The 23,099-nt window shown below is 58.4% G+C and overlaps 1 protein-coding gene across 2 annotated transcripts in view; it reads left to right on the forward strand.

The window, feature by feature from the left end:
- The window catches only part of TIE1 (tyrosine kinase with immunoglobulin like and EGF like domains 1), a 56,762-nt gene that overhangs the window by 23,047 nt on the left and 10,616 nt on the right, over positions 1-23,099 (forward strand). For both annotated transcript variants that reach the window (XM_075002579.1, XM_075002580.1), the window contains exons 5-15: positions 1,225-1,356; positions 5,517-5,657; positions 6,268-6,396; positions 7,089-7,234; positions 8,103-8,247; positions 8,955-9,113; positions 10,524-10,661; positions 11,089-11,379; positions 16,522-16,812; positions 17,679-17,872; positions 18,073-18,283. In XM_075002579.1, the coding sequence (XP_074858680.1) occupies positions 1,225-1,356; positions 5,517-5,657; positions 6,268-6,396; positions 7,089-7,234; positions 8,103-8,247; positions 8,955-9,113; positions 10,524-10,661; positions 11,089-11,379; positions 16,522-16,812; positions 17,679-17,872; positions 18,073-18,283 (1,977 nt within the window). The remainder of the gene's footprint in view (positions 1-1,224; positions 1,357-5,516; positions 5,658-6,267; positions 6,397-7,088; positions 7,235-8,102; positions 8,248-8,954; positions 9,114-10,523; positions 10,662-11,088; positions 11,380-16,521; positions 16,813-17,678; positions 17,873-18,072; positions 18,284-23,099) is intronic.

Raw genomic sequence — 23,099 nt, forward strand, 5'->3', positions numbered from 1 at the left:
CTACTTCGAAGTCCCCTTATTCTCATGAGCAGATAGGAATGCATATTCAGCGCTTCATTAGCATGCGGGCGGCCGCGGTGCTTCGAAATTGACGTGCCGCGCCGCCGCGTGACTTGTCCCGACGGGGCTCCTTGTCGAAAGGACCCCGCCTACTTCGAAGTCCCCTTATTCCCATGAGCAGATAGGAATGCATATTCAGCACTTCATTAGCATGCGGGCGGCTGCGGCGCTTCGAAATTGACGCGCCTCGCCGCCGCGTGGCTCGTCCCGACGGGGCTCCTTTTCGAAAGGACCCCGCCTACTTTGAAGTCCCCTTATTCCCATGAGCAGGTAGGAATGCATATTCAGCGCTTCATTAGTAAACTTCGAAATGGCCATTTGCGTGGCCCTTTCGAAGTCTGGGGCTCGTGTAGATGTAGCCTCCCAGAAGTAAACAGTTGAAATACAGGTCCGTTGCCAATAGTCATAATTTCACATACAAATAGGTACATGCCTACAAATGGTATAATCATAGCCAGTGAGTCACCAGCTTCTCACAGACCCCTCACTTGGGACACTTCGTACATGATTTACTGCAAAGATAGAACAGTGGTTGCAACAAGGATCTTTATGGCCACATTCAAATCCGCTAATGTCACATGCAGTGAGGCAGAAATATCTGGGACGCACCAGTGCCCTCAGCATGCTGTCCCCCAGCCATGCCCTATGGGCAGGGGCTTGTCAGGAGTGGAGCAGAGAACAGCCCACAGGCATCCCAGTAGTGTGCCTAGAAAGCACAGGCGACTCAAAGAGCGCTGTGGAGAGGGAACTGGCATGTTGGAGGCATGGGAGCAAGGGAGGGAGGAATTGCAAGGGGTGCCAGGTTCCAGGCCTGAGCCACACAGTGGAGGGTGTGGGGGGCAGAGAAGAAGGGAGCGGTGGCAGAGAGCAGTGGCTCAGCTTTGCTGCTGGGAGTGCCAGGGAGGCGTGCAGAGCCACGTTACCTGGAAGGGGCAGAAGATGTGTGTGCCAAGAGGCTGGGGAGATGGGCCATTCTGGCAGTGCCTGCTGTCAGAGGGCTGGCGTCTGTGGCCCTAGTCCTGCCTCATGTGCAGGCTCTGCACTTGTATCCCCCGAGATTTGTTTCCTTTCCTCGGGCCTTGGTCCCTTTCTCAACTGCAGCTGCTGCTCCCACAGATGCATGTGGTGTGACACTTTCTTAAGCCCCCTCTGCTTTCTCCCCAGGGTGTCCAGCAAAGAAATGGGGTCTGTCCTGTGAGAAGGACTGTCCTGACTGCCTGAATGGAGGCATCTGCCACGATGGTGTTGGGGAGTGCATCTGCCCTCCCGGGTTCATGGGCACTCGCTGTGAGAAAGGTACGGGCTCTGCATAGCCAGCCCTCTGGGAGGAGGGGCACACCAGAGCGGGAGTGAGCAGTTGTGCGGCGTAACTACCTCCCTACCCCACGCTCTGTAGGCCCAGGGAAAAAGCACCCCACCCCCAGCACTGACACACCCGTCACTCCATACTGAGGTCCCCTTTCTGTGCTGTGTGGCTGGGCTGGGGATGGGCTGATACATCTGGGATTCCTTGGGGGATGGGGACAGGGCAAGCTGGGCTGGAGCTGATCTCAGCTGGCAATGGACTCAAGGAGCCTTTGGCTGTTTGCTGCTTTCTGAGCTTTGACGGATTTTGTCAAATGTCTGTTGTTTGTGAGTCTCCAGGGCCTGCATGGGAGGCTGGGCCCTCTAGCACCATGGAGACAGGAGCAGGGGGGCTTCTCTTGCCCCCAGGAGTGGCACTCCGTCAAGGACTATGAAGCCCTCAGGGATTTGAGAGGAGCTTCTCCTTCAAGAGGCTCTGCTTGTTCTGGGTGTGGGAGGCTGTGTGTCAGACCCCGGTGCGGAACCTGGGTATTAGAGCCTGGGTCAAAGGGACCGTCCTTTAGAAATTCCTCCTGCTGAGGGTCTGGTTCATAGACTCAAGCTTTAGGGCCAGAAGGGACCATTAAGTCCATTAGTTTCATCTCCCAGCTATCACAGGCCAGAGAATTTCACTCTGTTCCCCGTTTTGAACCCAGTAACGTGTCTGGTAAAGCATCTCTTCTGGAAAGGCAGCCAGGCTGGGTCTGAAGGAGCAGGCGGTGGACATTTACCACTTCCCTGGGAGTTGGGTCCAGTGGTAAACCACCTCAAGGGTTAAGTTTTGGACTTATTTCTAGTGCTTTTAACATTCAGCTAGTGGTTCTTGTTCTGTCTCTCTCTGCTGAATAAGAGAGCCCTGAAGTACCCAAGTATCAGAGGGGTAGCCATGTTGAATAGTAACAGAGAGGAAGCCGTGTAGCCATGTTAACAGAGGGGTAGCCATGTTAGTCTGTGGCCACAAAAACAAGTCCTGTGGCACCTTATAGACCAACATAAAAGAAGTACCCAGTTTTTTCCCCCCTGTGAACAGACTTACATGATGTGATCAAGTCACCTCTCAGTCTCCTTTCTGGTAAATTAAACAGACTGACCTCTATGGCCCACAAGTAAGTCATGTTCTCCAGCCCTCTGCTCTTATTAGTGGCTCTCCTCCACACCATCTCCAGTGTTTGAAAACCCTTTTAAAATGCGACACTCAGAACGGAATGCAGTATTCCAGTCCCAGCAGTTAAAGCCCTGCCTTGCTCACGAGAGCCCAGAATTGCATTAGCCCTTTCTGCATCTCACTGAGAGCCCATGGTGAGCTGTATCAGAGAGGTAGCTGTGTTAGTCTGTAGCTTTGAGAACAACAAGAAGTCCAGTGGCACCTTATAGACTATGCGATAATTTGGACCGTGAGCTTTCATGGGCAAAGACCCGCTTCATTATATGCGTGAGTGGGGGTTCCAGAGGAGGCTTTAAATACAGGCTTATGAGAAGGAGGGCTCTGTGAGGCAGGGCTGAGACTGGCAGGTGGAGCTGCACTCTGACCACTGGCCAATGAGCTAATCAGAAGGAGAATTTGGCAAGGCAAGGAACTGATTAGCCTGCAGCAGGCTGAGCGGAGAAAAGCCAGGAAGGAAGGGTGGCAAGGGGGACTGGTCTAGCCTGAGAGGGCTCCCTCAAGGAGGAGATCCCTTTCCCATTGACTTTGGCCCCAGTAAAGAGGGGCAGGAAAAAGCAGGGATTGAATACTGTGATGTTGCACTCCACTGCTGTGAGTGGAAGGGTTGAGAATACAGTGCAGCCTGAAAACTCAGGGTATGGCTACATGGCAATTAACACCCACAGCTGGCTTGTGTCAGCTGACTCAGAGCTCAGGTGAAGGGGCTGTTAAACTGTAGTATAGGAGCCAGTTGTGGGCTGGAGGCCAGACTCTGGGAACCCATGGCAAAGGAAGGTCACAGAGCTCAGGCTCCTTTCCATGGTGGACCCAGACTATAGTGACTTTGTGGGCTCTTCATCTCATGGCTGTACACTCACTACAGACCCACAGGGGAGGGTGCAGATCACCACGAGGGGTCTCTCTTCTCACGGCTGTACACTCACGACCGACACATGGGGGAGGGTGCAGATCACCACAAGGGGTCACTGTGGGCCTCAGTTGGTTGTTTGGTATTTGCCCAGTGAGGTCTTGCAGCCTTGGCTTGTGTTACACCTCTCAGCTGTCAGGCTGTGGGTGCGGACCCAGAATGAGTCTTCCCCTCACAGGAGGGAAAGGGACCCTTGCTACTCTGCACTGGTTAGGCCTCAGCTGGAGTATTGTGTCCAGTTCTGGGCACCGCAGTTCAAAAAACGTGGAGAAACTAGAGAGGGTCCAGAGAAGAGCGACAAGAATGATCAAAGGTCTAGAGAACGTGACCTATGAAAAAAGGTTGAAAGAACTGGGCTTGTTTAGTTTGGAAAAGAGAAGATTGAGGGGAGACATGATTGCGGTTTTCAGGTATCTAAAAGGGAGTCATACGGAGGAAGGAGACAACTTGTTTTTCTTGGCCTCTGAGGATAGAACAAGAGGCAATGGGCTTAAACTGCAGCAAGGGAGGTTTAGGTTGGACGTTAGGAAAAAGTTCCTCACTGTCAGGGTGGTCAGACACTGGAACGAGTTGCCAAGGGAGGTTGTGGAATCTCCATCGCTGGAGCTATTTAAGAACAGGGTAGACAGACGTCTATCAGGGATGGTGTAGACAGTACTTGGTCCTGCCATTGGGGCAGGGGGCTGGACTCGATGGCCTCTCGAGGTCCCTTCCGGTCCTAGTGTTCTGTGATTCTATCTCCCTCCATCCGTCCAGCACGCTAAGGAAATTCCACAGGATGGCGCAAGAGTAGCTGAAGCTGAGCTCCCTTTGCAATGCCGTAGCTAAAATGGTGGGTGTTTCCTTGACCGTATTAACAAGGGGAGTAGGGAGGTGATTTTTACCTCTGTACACAGCCCTTGTGAGGCTGTTACCAGAGCTGGCCACAGTACTGTGTTTGCACTGCTGCAAGGGTGCTGTTAAATTGGATTGTGTTCAGCGAAGAGCCATGAGAATGAGCGACAGAGCAGAAAACACACCATACGGGGACGGACTCAAGAAGCTGTCTGTTTGGTTTAGCCAGAGAAGGGTGTGACTTGATCAGCACCTATACACAGCAAAAATGGGATAACAGGAGGCTCATCATGTAGCTAACGAAGGTATCACAGAATCCAGCATATCCAGCTGAAGCTGGACAGGTTTAGACTGGACACCAGGGGCACATTTTAACAGGGAGGAGAACAAATTACATAGGTTTTGATGGATTCTCTATTGTTCCAATTCTTTAATCAAGGTGGGAAGTTTTTCTGAGCACTACCCTCTCATGTGAACAGGGATTACTTCAGGGTAGGTCTCTGGCCTGGGTTGTACAGGAGGTCAGACAAGATGATTACAGTAGTCCCTTTTGACCCTATAATTTGTGTCTCTAGCCCTAGTGGCCTGGACACAGCAGACTGGGCTCTCACCGTGTCTGGCCCTATCCAAAGATCATTTTGTTCACTGACCCCCTTAGCTGAGATCTCTTGTGCCCCCAGGATGGCAGAACTTCACAGCCTGGCCTTGCGCTGCTCCACCTTGGAGACTGATGCTGCAAAATGGACCTGGGGCAGAAAGATTGAGCTGTTTCTTGCCTTTAGCTTAACCTTGTCTCTGATGCTGTCAGCACTGCCCCGGCTGTGGCTAAGGTCTCCTTTGCACTGATGTCTCCTAATCTGTGCCTCTGAGCGGTGTTTCTCCATCTTCTGCTAACACACCTTTTGCTTTTACTGTGCATAGCATTATGTTTTACATGGGATTCCCTGACTACTAATGACCACGTCTCTGCTCTACTCTGTGGACCTTGGCAGACATCTGTTTTCAGCTATTTTTCTGGCACAGGGCCTTCCAGGTTCCCCCCCTGGTTTTGGTAAGTCCCTTAGTTGTTCATGTGCCCCTAGACTGGCTGCCGGGGGCAGCTGTGCTGGGCTTATGAGGGCAGTGCCAGGCCACGGGCAATGGAGAGCAGTCAGTGGACTGGTGCTAGTGCTGCCGAGTAATGAGCAGTATTGTCTTGTTCTGAAGCCTGCAGGGAGGGGAGGTTTGGCCGTAACTGCCAGGAACAGTGCAACAATGACCAGGGCTGCAAGGGGCTGAGCTTCTGCCTGCCAGATCCCTACGGCTGTTCCTGTGCTTCCGGATGGAGTGGCTCACAGTGCAGCACAGGTACAGTGGTGTGGCGTCCCTGGCTTCCTCTCCTCTCCAGGACTGAGGGTGGGTTTCTCCTGGGCCATGTTGGCCTGACCCTTCTATTTCAGATGGGTGACACCCCACACAGGGGCCTGAGCCTGCTCCTTAGCTGTGGGGCCAAGGCAGCTCCCTCCCCCACCCTCACCATGGCTCTTTTGTTTTGCTGTGGCTTTTGCGTCTTGCTGGATCCCTACTGCCAGTGCAGCTTCCTGGGTACAGTGGTGCTTCCTGTCTGGGAGAGCTGAGCGTGGCTCGTGTCTCCAGCACGTTGGCAGCAGCCCAGACCCCCAGCCATGCAAAGTACTTTGAGAACAGGAGCTTCAACTCCTTCTGTAGCAGACTGTCATCTCCAGCCCCCAGTGCATCACTGGGGCACAGCTGGGCTGGAGGAGAACAGGGTGGGTGTCCCAGGTGAGCGGGCATTGCTCCTGGCACTGAAGGGCCCGGGAGCCCATCTGCCTGGCCGCAGCCACCTCACGCTGACTCACTGTTACTCCCTGGAGTGCAGTCGCCACTCACTCTCTTCCTTGCATGGGCCCCTGAACCCTTGCTGGGTCTGACCAGTGGATGCTTGGCTCTTCTCTAGCCTGTCCTCCTGCACACTACGGTGCAGACTGTGCCCTGGAGTGTCACTGCCAAAATGGAGGCACCTGCAACCGCTTCAGTGGCTGCGTTTGCCCATCAGGGTCTCACGGGGAACGCTGCGAGAAATCAGGTAGAGCTGCCCTCGGTGCTATACCTCCTGATCCACCTCGGGGCCCAGCACGGCTGGGCAGGGACCCACTGTGGTGTCTGCCACTGGTCTTCCCCCAGCCCCTGCCCCACCCTGCCACCACCCATGTACGGACCGACCGCTGGAATGCTGGGCGCTGCTCTTAGCCCAGTGCACCACATGCTGCATAGAGACAGGCTTACACAGCACCTGCCTGGCTGGCAGGGGAAAGGGCAGGGTCCCAAGCTGGAAAGGTGTGGAACAACAGCTGGCTGGGGCCATGGCCATGGCCTGGGTAGGACAGCAGTTAGCAGGACCACCAGCCCAGCTCCGCCAGAGGACATCACTGCCCACACAAGGTGCTCAGATCACGGGCTTGGGGTGTGGAGCTTCACGGGCATAAGGTGCCAGCCCCTCCTCCCCACCAGGGAGGGTAGAGACCTGGGTGAGGAGTAAGGACGTGGTGTCAGCAGGGATGATGGGGGTGCTGTCAGCCACCTGCACTGGGACTTTTCGCTAGTGCCCAGGGCAGTCACTTTCTCGGGTCATCTGCAGCTGGGATGGGGCAAGGTGGCTCAGCAATGCCACCAGGAGGCCCCAGTGCAGAATCCGGGCTAGGACAGAGCCCTGAGCCCCCGCCGCTGGCCTGGGAGGGCTGCGACTTGTGCTCTCAGCACTGCTATTTGGCTTTACAGATCGGAGTCCCCAGATCATCAACTGGGATGCAGAACTGGAGTTTAACGAGGGATCCCAGCCTGTGATCAGCTGTATGGCCACAGGCAACCCACCCCCAGTGCGAGACAGCATCGAGCTGCGCAAGGCTGATGGGACGGTGCTCACGGTACCTGCCCACTGGGCCTCCCTGTGCTCCCCCATTAACTTCCTGCTGGGGCTTCCTGTGTTCTCCCCAGTCCCATCCTCTCATAGCTGCCTGTGTGCCCCATCTCATTCTCCAGAGGGTCCTTCTGCCCTCTTCCAGTCCCATCCTCCCAGGGCTTTGTGTCGTGCCGTCCTGTTCTCCGGGGGCTCCCTGCGCTCCCCCAAGTCCCATCCCGCAGGGTCTCTCTATGACCCCATGTCCTGTTCTCCTGGGGCTCCCTGCACTCCCCCAAGTCCCATCCCGCAGGGTCTCTCTATGTCTCCATGTCCTGTTCTCCTGGGGCTCCCATGCCTTCTAATCCTGTTCTTCCTGGGGTCTTGGTGTCACCCTGTCCTATTCCCGGGGGAATCCCTGTTCACTACCCCACATCCTGTTCTCCTGGGGATCTCTTTGCTCCCTGTGTCTTCCCATCCTGTTCTCATGGGGTTCCTTGTGCCCCCCATTCCCACCCCACTCAGGCTCCCCATTTCCCCATCCCGTTCTCCTGGAGCTCCCTATGCCCCTTGTCTTGCTCTCCCAGGCCTCATTGTACCCTCCTCCCATCCAGCAGAGGTGCTTTGTGCCTCTCCTGCACCTTCTGTCTGTGCACCCCTCCACCTTGGCTCTGTGTGACACAGTTCATTTGCCTCCCATCTGGTGTTTACCCCTGGGTAGACCATCTAGTGCAGCATGGCTGCAGACATGCAGGGGGACAAGCTCAGGCCTGCATCGTAGGCAGCATCCCTCTGCCCTGTGCCAGCCACCTGTATTCCTGCTTGGCTGGCTGCGACTGTGCTCTGTGCAGGCTGCACCCTAGGACGGGTAACCACAGCTGCTCTTTCCCACCCAGTCCATTAAAGCTATCATGGAAACAGACAAAACCACTTCTGAATTCCTGGTGCCAAAGCTCAGCAAGGCAGACACAGGCCTCTGGGAGTGCAGAGTTTCCACCAGTGGGGGACAGGACAGCAGGAGAGTCAAAGTCAATGTCAAAGGTGAGAAAGGCAGGGGGAGCCGCAGGGATGGCAAAGAGTGGAATCTCTGCTGCTAGAGACATCCATCTCCCCACAGGCCAGGGTGGGTTCCCTGGGCTTGAGCTCAGCACAGGGGGGCCTCTGGAGAGTAATTGGCATTGTTACAGTGACAGGAACCACCGTGGTGGGCTTGTAGCTGGCTGGCTCCTGACAGTTCTGCTCACTCCTGCGCACCCTTGAGTCCAATTCCCTCTAGTCCCCGGAGGCATTCCCCAGGTCTCCCCACCGGGCGCAGAGGGGAGCTACTTTCCAGGGCCCCTCATACCTGCCAGGCACCAGACAAGGGTGGGGGTGGGGAAGGACAGCCATTTCCCTCCTGGGCTCCCTGGGGTTCACAGCACCCTCTGCTCCTGGCAATACTGCCACTCGCAACAGCAGTTCTGCCGGCACATGACCCTAGCTGGTGTCACCTAAACACGGAAACCCATATGAGCCTCGCCATCCATGGGAGGGTGGCTTGTTGCATCCTGGTGCTGATGGAGGAGACTCTGGGATCAGGGGCCCCCTGCACACTACCCAGGAAAGGTCACTATCAGGGTGCATGGGCAAGGGGGTCAGGCTGACCAGCCAGACAGTGTGGCCAACGTCCAGGGTGCACATTGAGTTGTTCCCTCTTCCTTCACAGTTGTGTTGGGTTTCTTGATGCTGGTTCTGTTCTTTGCTTACAGTCCCTCCAGTGCCACTCCATCCCCCCCGGCTGCTGGCCAAGCAGAGTCGGCAGCTTGTGGTGGCCCCTGTGGATGGTTTCTCTGGTGATGGCCCAATCACCTCCATCAAACTGCTCTACAAGCCCAAGGACGTCACCTCACTTTGGTCAGCCATTGTGGGTAAGGGGGTCAGTTCGTGAAGGACAACTGGGGCAGGATCAAAGTCAGAAGGCCAGTTGCTCTGCCGCTTGCCCCACTGCTTGGACCACTCCCTCATGCATCTCTGCCACTAGATGCTTTCCTCCCACATTGCTACTGCTCCAGTTTTGGTGTCAAGTGCAAATTTGGCCACAAGTGACTTCACAACCAGGCAATTCCTTCCCCAGGGAGGCCTGAGCCAGCTGCCGCTGCCGCTGAGCTAGTGGGCCAGTAAAGCTGTGGAGAACCTCCCAGACTGAGTGAAACCCAGCAGCGAAACCCTGGTGCTGCATAGAGAATGGTGGATGCCATGTGAGGCGGCAGCAGTAGTTCGGACCCACTTCCAACATGCCTGGCTGGACGCAAGCCAAGAACCCCCTGCTCCAGAAACTGCAGCCCTGGCCAGGGAGGGGTAGGGCAGGTGAGAGTTTTACTCAGACAGCTCCTCTTTCACCATGGCCCAGCGTTCCTGTCTTCAGCTCCAGTCCCACTCTGCCTTGCCTTGGCAGCCACAAGATGGGAGTCCCTGCAGGGGCTGTTAGCAGAAGGCAGAGTGCAGGGCAATGCAGACGTGTGCATGATCTGTGCAAGGCTCAGAGGGCGAGGGCTCTTTGAGCACAGGGTGGGCCATGGCTGCCCAGTGTGGAGGCGTGGCAGTGCCCTGCCTAGAATGAAATGTGCTGCTCTGTGGAGAGCCTCACTCGCAGTGCTAGGCATAGAGCTGGTACTGACCTGGATTCTGTTCTGAAGATGCTGGGCGTGGGACACTCCACCATCCTGCCGTCGCGATGCTGCATCACCTATCTAGCTCTGCGCAGCTGCAGATTCTGCTGGTTTTCACTCAGCATGGGAGGGTCTCCATAGGCGTGCTCAGAAGCAGCAGCTGCTGGCTCAGGGCCCCCTGGGGCTGGAGTGTCCTTGTTGTAAAGTCAATCGTTGCCAAATTTGAGCCTGATACCAAAGTCGGAGCAGTAGCAGATGCAAGGAAACCATTGCTTTGCCAAACAGTGTGTTCTCATAGCACCAGGGGAGCCCTGAGCCCTGGTGAGAATGGTCTAACTGGAGAAGCAAAAAATGTCAGGCTGAGCAGCAGGTTGCAGTGGGGTAGGGCTGGGATTCTGGGACCCAGCAGGTCTGTCCTGCACATTGCTAACAGCTGGGCACAGGGAGCTTTCAGCAGGGAGGAGGCAGCAGGTCGGACATGGATGTCCTGTTGCCGACACTCAGGCTGTGATAGGCTCTGGGGTCCAACCCTGCCGTCTTGGGTTTGGCACACATGATTGAATTCACAAGCCATTTGTTCCCTGAATTGCACCTAATTCACTGTCCCAGGACGGAACACGGCTGCTGAGCAGACAGCTTTGGTTTAACAGCATCTTCTGTAATCCACAGTTGACAACAGTGAAAACATCACACTTGTGAACCTACGGCCAGTCACTGCCTACCTGGTCAAGGTACAGCTGACTCGCCCTGGTGACAATGGGGAAGGTGCCCTGGGGCCACAGGCAGTCATGGTGACAGAGTGTCAAGGTGAGTGCCTGCAAGGGAGAGGGGACATACAAATAATAATACTGGGGCGTGCGTGTACCTGGCTCTGCCCTCCCCAAGATCTGCCAGGCCTAGAGCTGGCTCCCTTCATCCACTGCTTGTTTATACTGCACCTGCACCCAGACTTCTTAGACTTGTTTGGGTTTAATCGACTTTGGAATGGCTCCATTCCAGCTGCCCTGAGAGTCTGCGCCCATTCTGAGTCCGCTTGGAATTTACTGGAGAGGTCCAATCCTCCACACCCATCCCCCCCGAAGCTGAGGTTTTGATCCAAAGCAGGTCCGGGAGCCTAGAGCAGAAGCATGAGGCTTTGTGCATTCCTTTGGGAGGAGGGGACTGGCCCACAGTGAACTTGCACAAATGTTAGTCCACTGAGCATACGACTTCCTGCACCTTGTGTCTTTAACAGTACCCACAGCCAAGCCTGTGATCGACAGCTGGTCTGTAGAGGGGACGAACACGCTTCATGTTAATTGGCACTTGCTAAATAACTATGAGCCAGCAAATGGGTTCATTGTACGTCTCTTTGACCCAGCAAAAGTGCTTGTCCGTGAGATTAATATAACCTCCATGTTTGTGCACTCTGCTCGCATCCCTCACCTGGAGTTCAACAAGGAGTATGGCCTGGAAGTATTTGTCTATCACTGCACCAGCCTGGGCCCACCGTCTGACCTCCACAAGGTCATGATCAACAGCAGAGGTAGGTAACCAACTGCCCCCCCGCACTTGCAGAATTGGCACTTTCAAGAGCAACGGCAGGGAACTATCTGATGTAGGGATGTGGAGCCAGCTCCTCCACAGACATAAACCTGCATAGTCCCATGGAAGTTAACAGAGATACATGGCCTGGGGATCTGACCCATAGACTTTGCCATACAAGACTAGACTACTGGTCCATTGGACTATTCTGCCTGCATATTACAGTGATAGTGGCCAACGCTTGGTACCTCGGAAAAGGGCAAAAAACCCACAATGCACCTGGCTTGAGACACATTCAGGCACAAGTAAGTAGCTTCAGCTTATATGGGGTGCGGGGGGGACTTTTTCCAGACCCTTGTTAGGGATCAGCTGAAGCTTGTTCTTTGGTCTTTCATATGTCTATGTATGAAGTGTGAACATAAGAACATAAGAATGGCCATACTGGGTCAGATCAAAGGTCCATCTAGCCCAGTATCCTGTCTGCCAACAGTGGCCAATGCCAGGTGCCCCAGAGGAGGTGAACCGAAGACAATGATCAAGCGATTTGTCTCCTGCCATCCATCTCCCGCCTTCGACAAAAGGCTAGTCACCATACCTTACCCCTTGCTAATAGCCATCTATGGACCTAACCTCCAAATATTTATCGAGCTCTTTCTTAAACTCTGTTAGAGTCCTCGCCTTCACAGCGTCCTCTGGTAAGCAGTTCCACAGGTTGACTGTGCACTGTGTGAAGAAAAACTTTCTTTTACTAGTTTTGAACCTGCTACCCATTAATTTCATTTGGTGTCCTCTAGTTCTTACATTATGGGAACAAGTAAATAACTTTTCTGTGTTCACTTTCTCCACACCATTCATGATTTTATATACCTCTATCATATCGCCCCTCAATCTCCTCTTTTCTAGACTGAAAAGTCCCAGTCTCTCTAGCCTCTCCTCATATGGGACCCATTCCAAACCCTTAATCATTTTAGTTGCCCTTTTCTGAACCTTTTCTAATGCCAATATATCTTTTCTGAGGTGAGGAGACCACATCTGCATGCAGTACTCAAGATGTGGGCATACCATAGTTTTATATAGGGGAAGTAAGATATTCTTTGTCTTATTTTCTATCCCTTTTTTAATTATTCCTAACATCTTATTTGCTTTACTGACTGCTGCTGCACACTGCGTGGATGTTTTCAGAGAACTATCCACTATAATTCCAAGATCCCTTTCCTGATCTGTTGTAGCTAAATTTGCCCCCATCATATTGTATGTATAATTAGGGTTATTTTTCCCAATGTGCATAACCTTACACTTACCCACATTAAATTTCATTTGCCATTTTGCTGCCCAATCACTCAGTTTGCTGAGCTCTTTTTGAAGTTCTTCACAGTCTGCTTTGGTTTTGAATATCCTGAACGGTTTGATCAGCTGAAGCTTGTTCTTTGGTCTTTCATATGTCTATGTATGAAGTGTGGCCCTGCTTGGCTACGTCTACACATGAGGCCTACATCGAAATAGCTTATTTCGATGTAGCAACATCGAAATAGGCTATTTCAATGAGTAACGTCTACACGTCCTCCAGGGCTGGCAACGTCGATGTTCAACTTCGACGTTGCGCGGCACCACATCGAAATAGGCGCTGCGAGGGAACGTCTACATGCCAAAGTAGCACACATCGAAATAAGGGTGCCAGGCACAGCTGCAGACAGGGTCACAGGGCAGACTCAACAGCAAGCCGCTCCCTTAAAGGGCCGCAAGCCGCTCCCTTAAAGGGCCCCTCCCAGACACAGTTGCACTAAACAACACAAAATACACAGAGCCAACAACTGGTTGCAGACCCTGTGCCTGCAGCATGGATCCCCAGCTGCCGCAGCAGCAGCCAGAAGCCCTGGGCTAAGGGCTTCTGCCCACGGTGACCATAGAGCCCAACAGGGGCTCGAGAGAGAGCGTCTCTCAACCCCTCAGCTGATGGTCGCCATGGCAGACCCCGCTATTTCGAAGTTGCGGGACGCGCAACGACTACACGGTCCCTACTTCGACGTTGAACGTCGAAGTAGGGCGCTATTCCTATCCCCTCATGGGGTTAGCGACTTCAACGTCTCGCCGCCTAACGTCGAAGTTAACTTCGAAATAGCACCTGGCGCGTGTAGCCGTGACGGGCGCTATTTCAAAGTTAGTGCCGCTACTTCAAAGTAGCGTGCACGTGTAGACACGGCCCTTGTGTCCATGTAGGTAATGCAGTGCTTATGGGAGAGGCTTTCCCTTTGGGGTAGCAATGGTCAATGGGCACGGTGTTCCACAACCTGAGCTCTGCTGACTTTAGAATTAGAATTTTATTGGAGATGCACATCTCCTGGAACTGGAAGGGACCTCGGGAGGTCATTTAGTCCAGTCCTCTGCCCTCTCAGCACGACCAAGCACCATCCCCGACATCTATTTACCCCAATCCCTAAATGGCCTCCTTAAGGGTTGGGCTCACAACCCTGGGTTTAGCAGGCCAATGCTCAAACCACTGAGCTATCCCCCACCCCAATGCAAATTCTGAGTGCAGAACAGCTCTTAGTTTCTACCTCAAGTGCCAGTTGTTACTGGGCATAAAATATTATCCAGCACCTCTTTCCGTTCGGCTCCATGTCTCTCCCTGCCTCCCTCGAAAAGAAACATGTCCTCCTTTTCTTTGTCCCAATGTTGTTTGCTCCAGAGTAGCATCCTGCTGCATAATTTGCTGTCCCATGGCTACTGCCTGCTCTCTGTGGCTACGTCTACACGTGAACGCTACATCGTAATAGGCTATTTCAATGAATAACGTCTACACGTCCTCCAGGGCTGGCAACGTCGACGTTCAACTTCGACGTTGGGCAGCACCACATCGAAATAGGCGCTGTGAGGGAACGTCTACACGCCAAAGCAGCACACATCGAAATAAGGGTGCCAGGAACAGCTGCAGACAGGGTCACAGGGCAGACTCAACAGCAAGCTGCTCCCTTAAAGGGCCCCTCCCAGACACAGTTGCACTAAACAACACAAGATCCACAGAGCCGACAACTGGTTGCAGACCCTGTGCATGCAGCATGGATCCCCAGCTGCAGCAGCAGCAGCCAGAAGCCCTGGGCTAAGGGCTGCTGCACACGATGACCATAGAGCCCCGCAGGGGCTGGAGAGAGAGCGTCGCTCAACCCCTCAGCTGATGGCCGCCATGGTGGACCCCGCTATTTTGATGGTGCGGGACGCAGATCATCTACACATGCCCTACTTCAATGTTCAACTTCGAAGTAGGGCACTATTCCCATCCCCTCATGGGGTTAGCGACTTTGACGTCTTGCCACCTAACGTTGATTTCAACTTTGAAAGAGCGCCCAACACGTGTAGCCGTGACGGGCGCTATTTCGAAGTTGGTGCCGCTACTTCGAAGTAGCGTGCACGTGTAGACACAGCCTGTGTGTGCAGCACCAGAACATCAGGGCTTCCATCCCAAGTTACTAGGCTCGTACAAAGCTGCATCTGGGCAGGGGTCAGACTAGGGCTAATTCTTACCGCCCTGTCTAACCCTATGGCTCGAAGAAATAATAGAGAGTGTGGGCCATGGCATTAAGCCCGGTGATTCCTGCATCAAGCCCAGTGCCCTGCAGTTCCTTTGCCTTGTGTCATTGAATAGGTCTATGGTTAGAGCAACAGGAATGATTAAAGGTCCAGAGAACATGAGCTATGGGGGACGACTGAATGAACTGGGCTTGTTTAGTTTAGAAATGAGAGGACTTGGAGAGGACATGATAGTGGTTTTCAGATACCTCAAAGAGGGTTACAAGGAGGAGGGAGAAAAATTGTTCTCCTTGGCCCCTGAGGATAGGACAAGGATCAATGGGCTTAAACTGCAGCAAGGGAGGTTTAGGCTGGACATCAGGAAAAACTTCCCAACTGTAACAGGCTGGTTAAACACTGGAATAAATTGTCTAGGGAGGTTGTGGAATCTCCATCACTGGAGAGATTTAAGAGCAAGTTAGACAGACACCTGTCAGAGATGGTCTAGACTGTGCTTCGTCCTGCCATGAGGGCAGAAAACTGGACTCAGTGACCTCTCGAGGTGCCTTCCAGTTCTAGGGGTGTATGATTCTGGCTGAGGATGGGCGCAGTCAGGGGAGTCTCCTTTGCCTTTGGCCATGGCCAGATGGAGCCCCAGAAGTCTCCTTTGCCCATGGCTGAGGGCAGGTGCAGCCCAGAGAGTTTCCTTTGCCAGTTGCCATGGTCGGGTGCAGCCCAGAGTCTCCTTTGCCTGTGGTTGGGTACAGCCCAGGGAGTCCCCTTTGCTATGGCTGATGCCAGGTGTATCCCAGAGAGTCGCCTTTGCCTGTGGCCGTGGCCGGGTGCAGCCTGGGGAGTCGCCTTTGCCTGTGGCCGTGGTCGGGTGCAGCCTGGGGAGTTGCCTTTGCCTGTGGCTGTGGCCGGATGCAGCCCAGGGGGGTCGCCTTTGCCTGTGGCCGTGGCCGGATGCAGCCCAGGGGGGTCACCTTTGCCTGTGGCCGTGGCCGGATGCAGCCCGGGGGGGGTCGCCTTTGCCTGTGGCCATGGCCGGATGCAGCCCAGGGGGGTCGCCTTTGCCTGTGGCTGTGGCCGGATGCAGCCCAGGGGGGTTGCCTTTGCCTGTGGCCGTGGCCGGATGCAGCCCGGGGGGGTCGCCTTTGCCTGTGGCCGTGGCCGGGTGCAGCCTGGGGAGTCTCCTTTGCCTGTGGCTGTGGCCGGGTGCAGCCTGGGGAGTCTCCTTTGCCTGTGGCTGTGGCCGGATGCAGCCCAGGGGGATCGCCTTTGCCTGTGGCCGTGGCCGGATGCAGCCCAGGGGGGTATCCTTTGCCTGTGGCCGTGGTCGGGTGCAGCCTGGGGAGTCTCCTTTGCCTGTGGCTGTGGTCGGGTGCAGCCTGGGGAGTCTCCTTTGCCTGTGGCTGTGGCCAGATGCAGCCCGGGGGGTCGCCTTTGCCTGTGGCTGTGGCCGGATGCAGCCCAGGGGGTCGCCTTTGCCCGTGACCTTGGCGTGCAGCCCAGAGAGTCTCCTTTGGCCGTGACTGAGGCCAGGTGTATCCCAGGGAGACTCCTTTGCCTGTGGCTGAGGCTGGGTGCAGCCAGGCCCAGTAATGTGGTGCTGATTTCCCTCCTCTCCTCGTCCCAGGGCCTTCTGCCCCGAGATCTCTCCAGGCCGAGCGCCTCAGGGACACTGCTGTCCAGCTCACCTGGCAGGCCCCCGAGTATTCCAACGGGGGCATCAGTAAGTACATTGTGGAGCTGCAGCAGCTGGGTGGTGCCCACGAGCCTCAGTGGGTTGACACGGACAGTGGAGGGGAGACCACAAAGATCATCTGGGGACTCAACGCTAGCACATGGTACCAGTTCCGGGTCCGAGCCAACTCCCATGTGCCTGGGGAGTGGAGTGAGCCTGTGAAGGCAGAGACTCTGGTCGATGGTAAGTGCGCTATCGCCAGGGGAACCCAGGAGGAAGCAAGCAGCATGAGGCAGGTGGTCTTCTCCACCCCGGGCACTCTGTCGGCCTGTGCTCTGCATTCCCCACCCCCTGCCCCCGAGCTGTGCTGGCTCCAAGAGTGCACTGTGTTTGCAGACCAGCTTCAACGCACAAACAGAGGCCCCTTGGGAGGTCCCTTGGGAGTCCTGATCCTGAGTCCAGCCCTGCACTGACTGGTTCCTGTCTTCAGGTGTCCCCGGTAACCACCTCTCCAGTGGCTGTGACCCACTGAGTGGCTCAGCTGCCAGCCCACAGGAGAGCTGCTCCCAGCAGCACTGATGTGTTGTGCGGAGAAAGCTGAGCTCCTGTCTGTGGCATGACATGGCGAGTGCTGTGTTTGACGGGGCCAAGCACAAATGGGCACAAGAGAAGAACTGACAATGAAAAAGAGCGAGGCAGGGAGAGGAAGGGAGGAAATGGCATGCAGGTGGGAAGGGCAGAGACAGAAGGGGAGGAATCCCTCTTTCCAGGACATATTTCTTAGTGTACTATGCTGAATGTGCCACATTCTTACAATTACTGTATGTGGGACTGTGGGTAAGCAGCAGCCTTCAGGGCTGGGAAGGAGCTGTCAGGCTCCAGGTGTTCAGTGCAAGCCTGGGACAGGAGAACTGAAGAGCCCTGAAACTCCAGGTTCGGTTGCACAGCTGAGCTGCCTGGCATGTGCCCTTGGGCTGCAGTGTCACACTAAGCCAAGGAGGGGAGGGGTCTGCTTACTGCACAGGGTAGTTCAAAGGCCTGCATCAGGCTGGAGGTAGGCCATCTGAAACCTGGAGCTGGGCACAGCCGTGAGTCCTCTGTCCCTGCAGGTGCCTTGAGCGAGGTGCCCAGACTGGACAGCCAGGGTGTGCAGCCCTCAGGAATAGACCATCAGCTGCTCCTGGCCATCATCTGTTCTGTGTCCGCAACCTGCTTCACCATCCTTTTAGCCCTCCTGGCACTTTTCCTTATCAAGAAGAACTTCTTTCACCGGCGCCGCACCTTCACCTACCAGTCTGGGTCGGTGAGTAGCAGCGCCCGTGCTTTGCCAAGCTCCCTGCCCGTGTCCCAGGCTGATGTGGGTCATGCCCCAGACCCTCTAACCAGGTGCACCATGGGCAAGGTGGAGAATGCTGAGCGAGCGCACACACCCTGCCCAGCTCAGGCAGCCGGGCTGCGTTCGATGGGGCAGAACCCTTTACCTTTCCCTTGCTTGTTTGTCAGGGGGAAGAGACCATCCTGCAGTTCAGCTCAGGAACCCTGACCCTGACCCGGCGGCCAAAGCCCCAGCCTGAGCCCCTCAGCTACCCCATCCTGGAGTGGGAGGACATCACCTTTGAGGATATGATTGGGGAGGGGAACTTTGGGCAGGTCATCAGGGCAATGATCAAAAAGGACGGCCTGAAGATGAATGCAGCCATCAAGATGCTAAAAGGTGAGCAAGCTTGTGCCTGCTTGGGGCATGGGAAGGATGAATGGCAAGGGGGCTACAAAGAACGTACCACCTGGCAGGGAGCCCTGCCCCCTGAGCTGGGCCCAGGCACTGGGACAGGCTCAGCCCCAGCAGCTGAGATCCTGAGCCATCAGAGAGCGCAAAGGGCTGCTGAAGGCCCCACATCTGGGGCCTGAGTCCAAATCCGTGAAGTGCCCAGTCTGTGTCCCCAGACATGACCTGAATGGGAAGAGCTCGCAGAGCTGGAGGGGCAGAGCTGGCCCAGGAGGGGCTCAGGGTGGGAAGGTGAGGGAGATTTGCACCACAGGAAGAGGCAGGCTGGAGGCTAGCCGTGCCCAGGAGGGTGCCTTGGTTCGTGGGGTTGCTGGAAGTCTGCACCCCGGGGGCAGTGTTAAAGATTTCTACCCACCCGGAGGGTGCTCGGGGAGGGGTAGAGCTGGAGGTTCATGCAGGGAGGTAGGGAGGGGCAGGTGCTGGTATCTGGGTGTCTGGACTGCTGGTTTGTGTGGGGATGGGGCCAGTCACCAGTTGTAGGAGTCTCACCTGAACAAGGGGTGGAGGAAATACCTCTGGGCTGAGGGAAAAAGAGGAAATGGGACAGGGGAGGGAGTGGCAGGAGACCGGCGTCTCGGCCCTGGGGCTGGAACTGGGGAGGGGGCGGCAGGGGACTGGCGTCTCGGCCCTGGGGCTGGAACTGGGGAGGTGGTGGCAGGGGACTGGCGTCTCGGCCCTGGGGCTGGAACTGGGGAGGGGGCGGCAGGGGACCAGCATCTCAGCCCTGGGGCTGGAACTGGGGAGGGGGCGGCAGGGGACCAGCATCTCGGCCCTGGGGCTGGAACTGGGGAGGGGGTGGCAGGGGATCGGCGTCTCGGCCCTGGGGCTGGAACTGGGGAGGGGGTGGCAGGAGACTGGCGTCTCGGCCCCGGGGCTGGAACTGGGGAGGTGGCGGCAGGAGACTGGAGTCTCGGCCCTGGGGCTGGAACTGGGGAGGGAGTGGCAGGGGACCGTCATCTCGGCCCTGGAGCTGGAACTGGGAAGGTGGTAGCAGGGGACCAGCGTCTCGGCCCTGGGGCTGGAACTGGGGAGGTGGTGGCAGGGGACCGGCATCTTGGCCCTGGGGCTGGAACTGGGGAGGGAGCGGCAGGGGATCGGCGTCTTGGCCCTGGGGCTGGAACTGGGGAGGGAGTGGCAGGGGACCAGCATCTTGGCCCTGGGGCTGGAACTGGAGAGGGGGTGGCAGGGGACTGACGTCTTGGCCCTGGGGCTGGAACTGGGGAGGTGGTGGCAGGGGACTGGCGTCTTGGCCCTGGGGCTGGAACTGGGGAGGGAGCGGCGGGGGACCGGCGTCTTGGCCCTGGGGCTGGAACTGGGGAGGGAGCGGCGGGGGACCGGCGTCTTGGCCCTGGGGCTGGAACTGGGGAGGGGGTGGCAGGGGACCGGCGTGTCAGCCCTGGGGCTGGAACTGGGGAGGTGGTGGCAGGAGACTGGAGTCTCGGCCCTGGGGCTGGAACTGGGGAGGGGGTGGCCGGGGACCAGCGTCTCAGCCCTGGGGCTGGAACTGGGGAGGTGGTGGCAGGAGACTGGTGTCTCGGCCCTGGGGCTGGAACTGGGGAGGGGGTGGCAGGGGACCGTCATCTCGGCCCTGGGGCTGGAACTGGGGAGGGGGTGGCAGGGGACCGTCATCTCGGCCCTGGGGCTGGAACTGGGGAGGTGGTGGCAGGAGACCGGCGTCTCGGCCGTGGGGCTGGAGTGGGGAGGGGGTGGCAGGGGACCGTCATCTCGGCCCTGGGGCTGGAACTGGGGAGGTGGTGGCAGGAGACCGGCGTCTCAGCCCTGGGGCTGGAACTTGGGAGGGGGTGGCAGGGGACCGGCGTCTCGGCCCTGGGGCTGGAACTGGGGAGGGGGTGGCAGGGGACTGGCGTCTCGGCCCTGGGGCTGGAACTGGGGAGGGGGTGGCAGGGGACCGTCATCTCGGCCCTGGGGCTGGAACTGGGGAGGGAGTCGCAGGGGACCGTCATCTCGGCCCTGGGGCTGGAACTGGGGAGGAGGTGGCCGGGGACCAGCGTCTCAGCCCTGGGGCTGGAACTGGGGAGGAGGTGGCAGGGGACTGGCGTCTCGGCCCTGGGGCTGGAACTGGGGAGGTGGTGGCAGGGGACTGGCGTCTCGGCCCTGGGGCTGGAACTGGGGAGGGAGTCGCAGGGGACCGTCATCTCGGCCCTGGGGCTGGAACTGGGGAGGAGGTGGCCGGGGACCAGCGTCTCAGCCCTGGGGCTGGAACTGGGGAGGTGGTGGCAGGAGACCGGCGTCTCGGCCCTGGGGCTGGAACTGGGGAGGGAGTCGCAGGGGACCGTCATCTCGGCCCTGGGGCTGGAACTGGGGAGGTGGTGGCAGGGGACTGGCGTCTCGGCCCTGGGGCTGGAACTGGGGAGGTGGTGGCAGGAGACCGGCGTCTCGGCCCTGGGGCTGGAACTGGGGAGGGAGTCGCAGGGGACCGTCATCTCGGCCCTGGGGCTGGAACTGGGGAGGAGGTGGCCGGGGACCAGCGTCTCAGCCCTGGGGCTGGAACTGGGGAGGAGGTGGCCGGGGACCAGCGTCTCAGCCCTGGGGCTGGAACTGGGGAGGGAGCGGCAGGGGACCGTCATCTCGGCCCTGGGGCTGGAACTGGGGATGGGGTGGCAGGGGACCGTCATCTCGGCCCTGGGGCTGGAACTGGGGAGGGGGTGGCAGGGGACCGTCATCTCGGCCCTGGGGCTGGAACTTGGGAGGGGGTGGCAGGGGACCGGCGTCTCGGCCGTGGGGCTGGAGTGGGGAGGGGGTGGCAGGGGACCGGCGTCTCGGCCCTGGGGCTGGAACTTGGGAGGGGGTGGCAGGGGACCGGCGTCTCGGCCCTGGGGCTGGAGTGGGGAGGGGGTGGCAGGGGACTGGCGTCTCGGCCCTGGGGCTGGAACTGGGGAGGTGGTGGCAGGGGACTGGCGTCTCGGCCCTGGGGCTGGAACTGGGGAGGGGGTGGCAGGGGACCGTCATCTCGGCCCTGGGGCTGGAACTGGGGAGGGAGTCGCAGGGGACCGTCATCTCGGCCCTGGGGCTGGAACTGGGGAGGAGGTGGCCGGGGACCAGCGTCTCAGCCCTGGGGCTGGAACTGGGGAGGAGGTGGCAGGGGACTGGCGTCTCGGCCCTGGGGCTGGAACTGGGGAGGGGGTGGCAGGGGACTGGCGTCTCGGCCCTGGGGCTGGAACTGGGGAGGGGGTGGCAGGGGACCGTCATCTCGGCCCTGGGGCTGGAACTTGGGAGGGGGTGGCAGGGGACCGGCGTCTCGGCCGTGGGGCTGGAGTGGGGAGGTGGTGGCAGGAGACCGTCATCTCGGCCCTGGGGCTGGAACTGGGGAGGGGGTGGCAGGGGACTGGCGTCTCGGCCCTGGGGCTGGAGTGGGGAGTGGGTGGCAGGGGACTGGCGTCTCGGCCCTGGGGCTGGAACTGGGGAGGTGGTGGCAGGAGACTGGCGTCTCGGCCCTGGGGCTGGAACTGGGGAGGTGGTGGCAGGGGACTGGCGTCTCGGCCCTGGGGCTGGAACTGGGGAGGTGGTGGCAGGGGATCGGCGTCTCGGCCCTGGGGCTGGAACTGGGGAGGGAGTCGCAGGGGACCGTCATCTCGGCCCTGGGGCTGGAACTGGGGAGGAGGTGGCCGGGGACCAGCGTCTCAGCCCTGGGGCTGGAACTGGGGAGGAGGTGGCCGGGGACCAGCGTCTCAGCCCTGGGGCTGGAACTGGGGAGGGAGCGGCAGGGGACCGTCATCTCGGCCCTGGGGCTGGAACTGGGGATGGGGTGGCAGGGGACCGTCATCTCGGCCCTGGGGCTGGAACTGGGGAGGGGGTGGCAGGGGACCGTCATCTCGGCCCTGGGGCTGGAACTTGGGAGGGGGTGGCAGGGGACCGGCGTCTCGGCCGTGGGGCTGGAGTGGGGAGGGGGTGGCAGGGGACCGGCGTCTCGGCCCTGGGGCTGGAACTTGGGAGGGGGTGGCAGGGGACCGGCGTCTCGGCCCTGGGGCTGGAGTGGGGAGGGGGTGGCAGGGGACTGGCGTCTCGGCCCTGGGGCTGGAACTGGGGAGGTGGTGGCAGGGGACTGGCGTCTCGGCCCTGGGGCTGGAACTGGGGAGGGGGTGGCAGGGGACCGTCATCTCGGCCCTGGGGCTGGAACTGGGGAGGGAGTCGCAGGGGACCGTCATCTCGGCCCTGGGGCTGGAACTGGGGAGGAGGTGGCCGGGGACCAGCGTCTCAGCCCTGGGGCTGGAACTGGGGAGGAGGTGGCAGGGGACTGGCGTCTCGGCCCTGGGGCTGGAACTGGGGAGGTGGTGGCAGGGGACTGGCGTCTCGGCCCTGGGGCTGGAACTGGGGAGGTGGTGGCAGGAGACCGGCGTCTCGGCCCTGGGGCTGGAACTGGGGAGGGAGTCGCAGGGGACCGTCATCTCGGCCCTGGGGCTGGAACTGGGGAGGAGGTGGCCGGGGACCAGCGTCTCAGCCCTGGGGCTGGAACTGGGGAGGAGGTGGCCGGGGACCAGCGTCTCAGCCCTGGGGCTGGAACTGGGGAGGGAGCGGCAGGGGACCGTCATCTCGGCCCTGGGGCTGGAACTGGGGATGGGGTGGCAGGGGACCGTCATCTCGGCCCTGGGGCTGGAACTGGGGAGGGGGTGGCAGGGGACCGTCATCTCGGCCCTGGGGCTGGAACTTGGGAGGGGGTGGCAGGGGACCGGCGTCTCGGCCGTGGGGCTGGAGTGGGGAGGGGGTGGCAGGGGACCGGCGTCTC

This window comes from Carettochelys insculpta, chromosome 9 (assembly GCF_033958435.1).
Source record: "Carettochelys insculpta isolate YL-2023 chromosome 9, ASM3395843v1, whole genome shotgun sequence".
Lineage (NCBI taxonomy): Eukaryota > Metazoa > Chordata > Testudines > Carettochelyidae > Carettochelys > Carettochelys insculpta.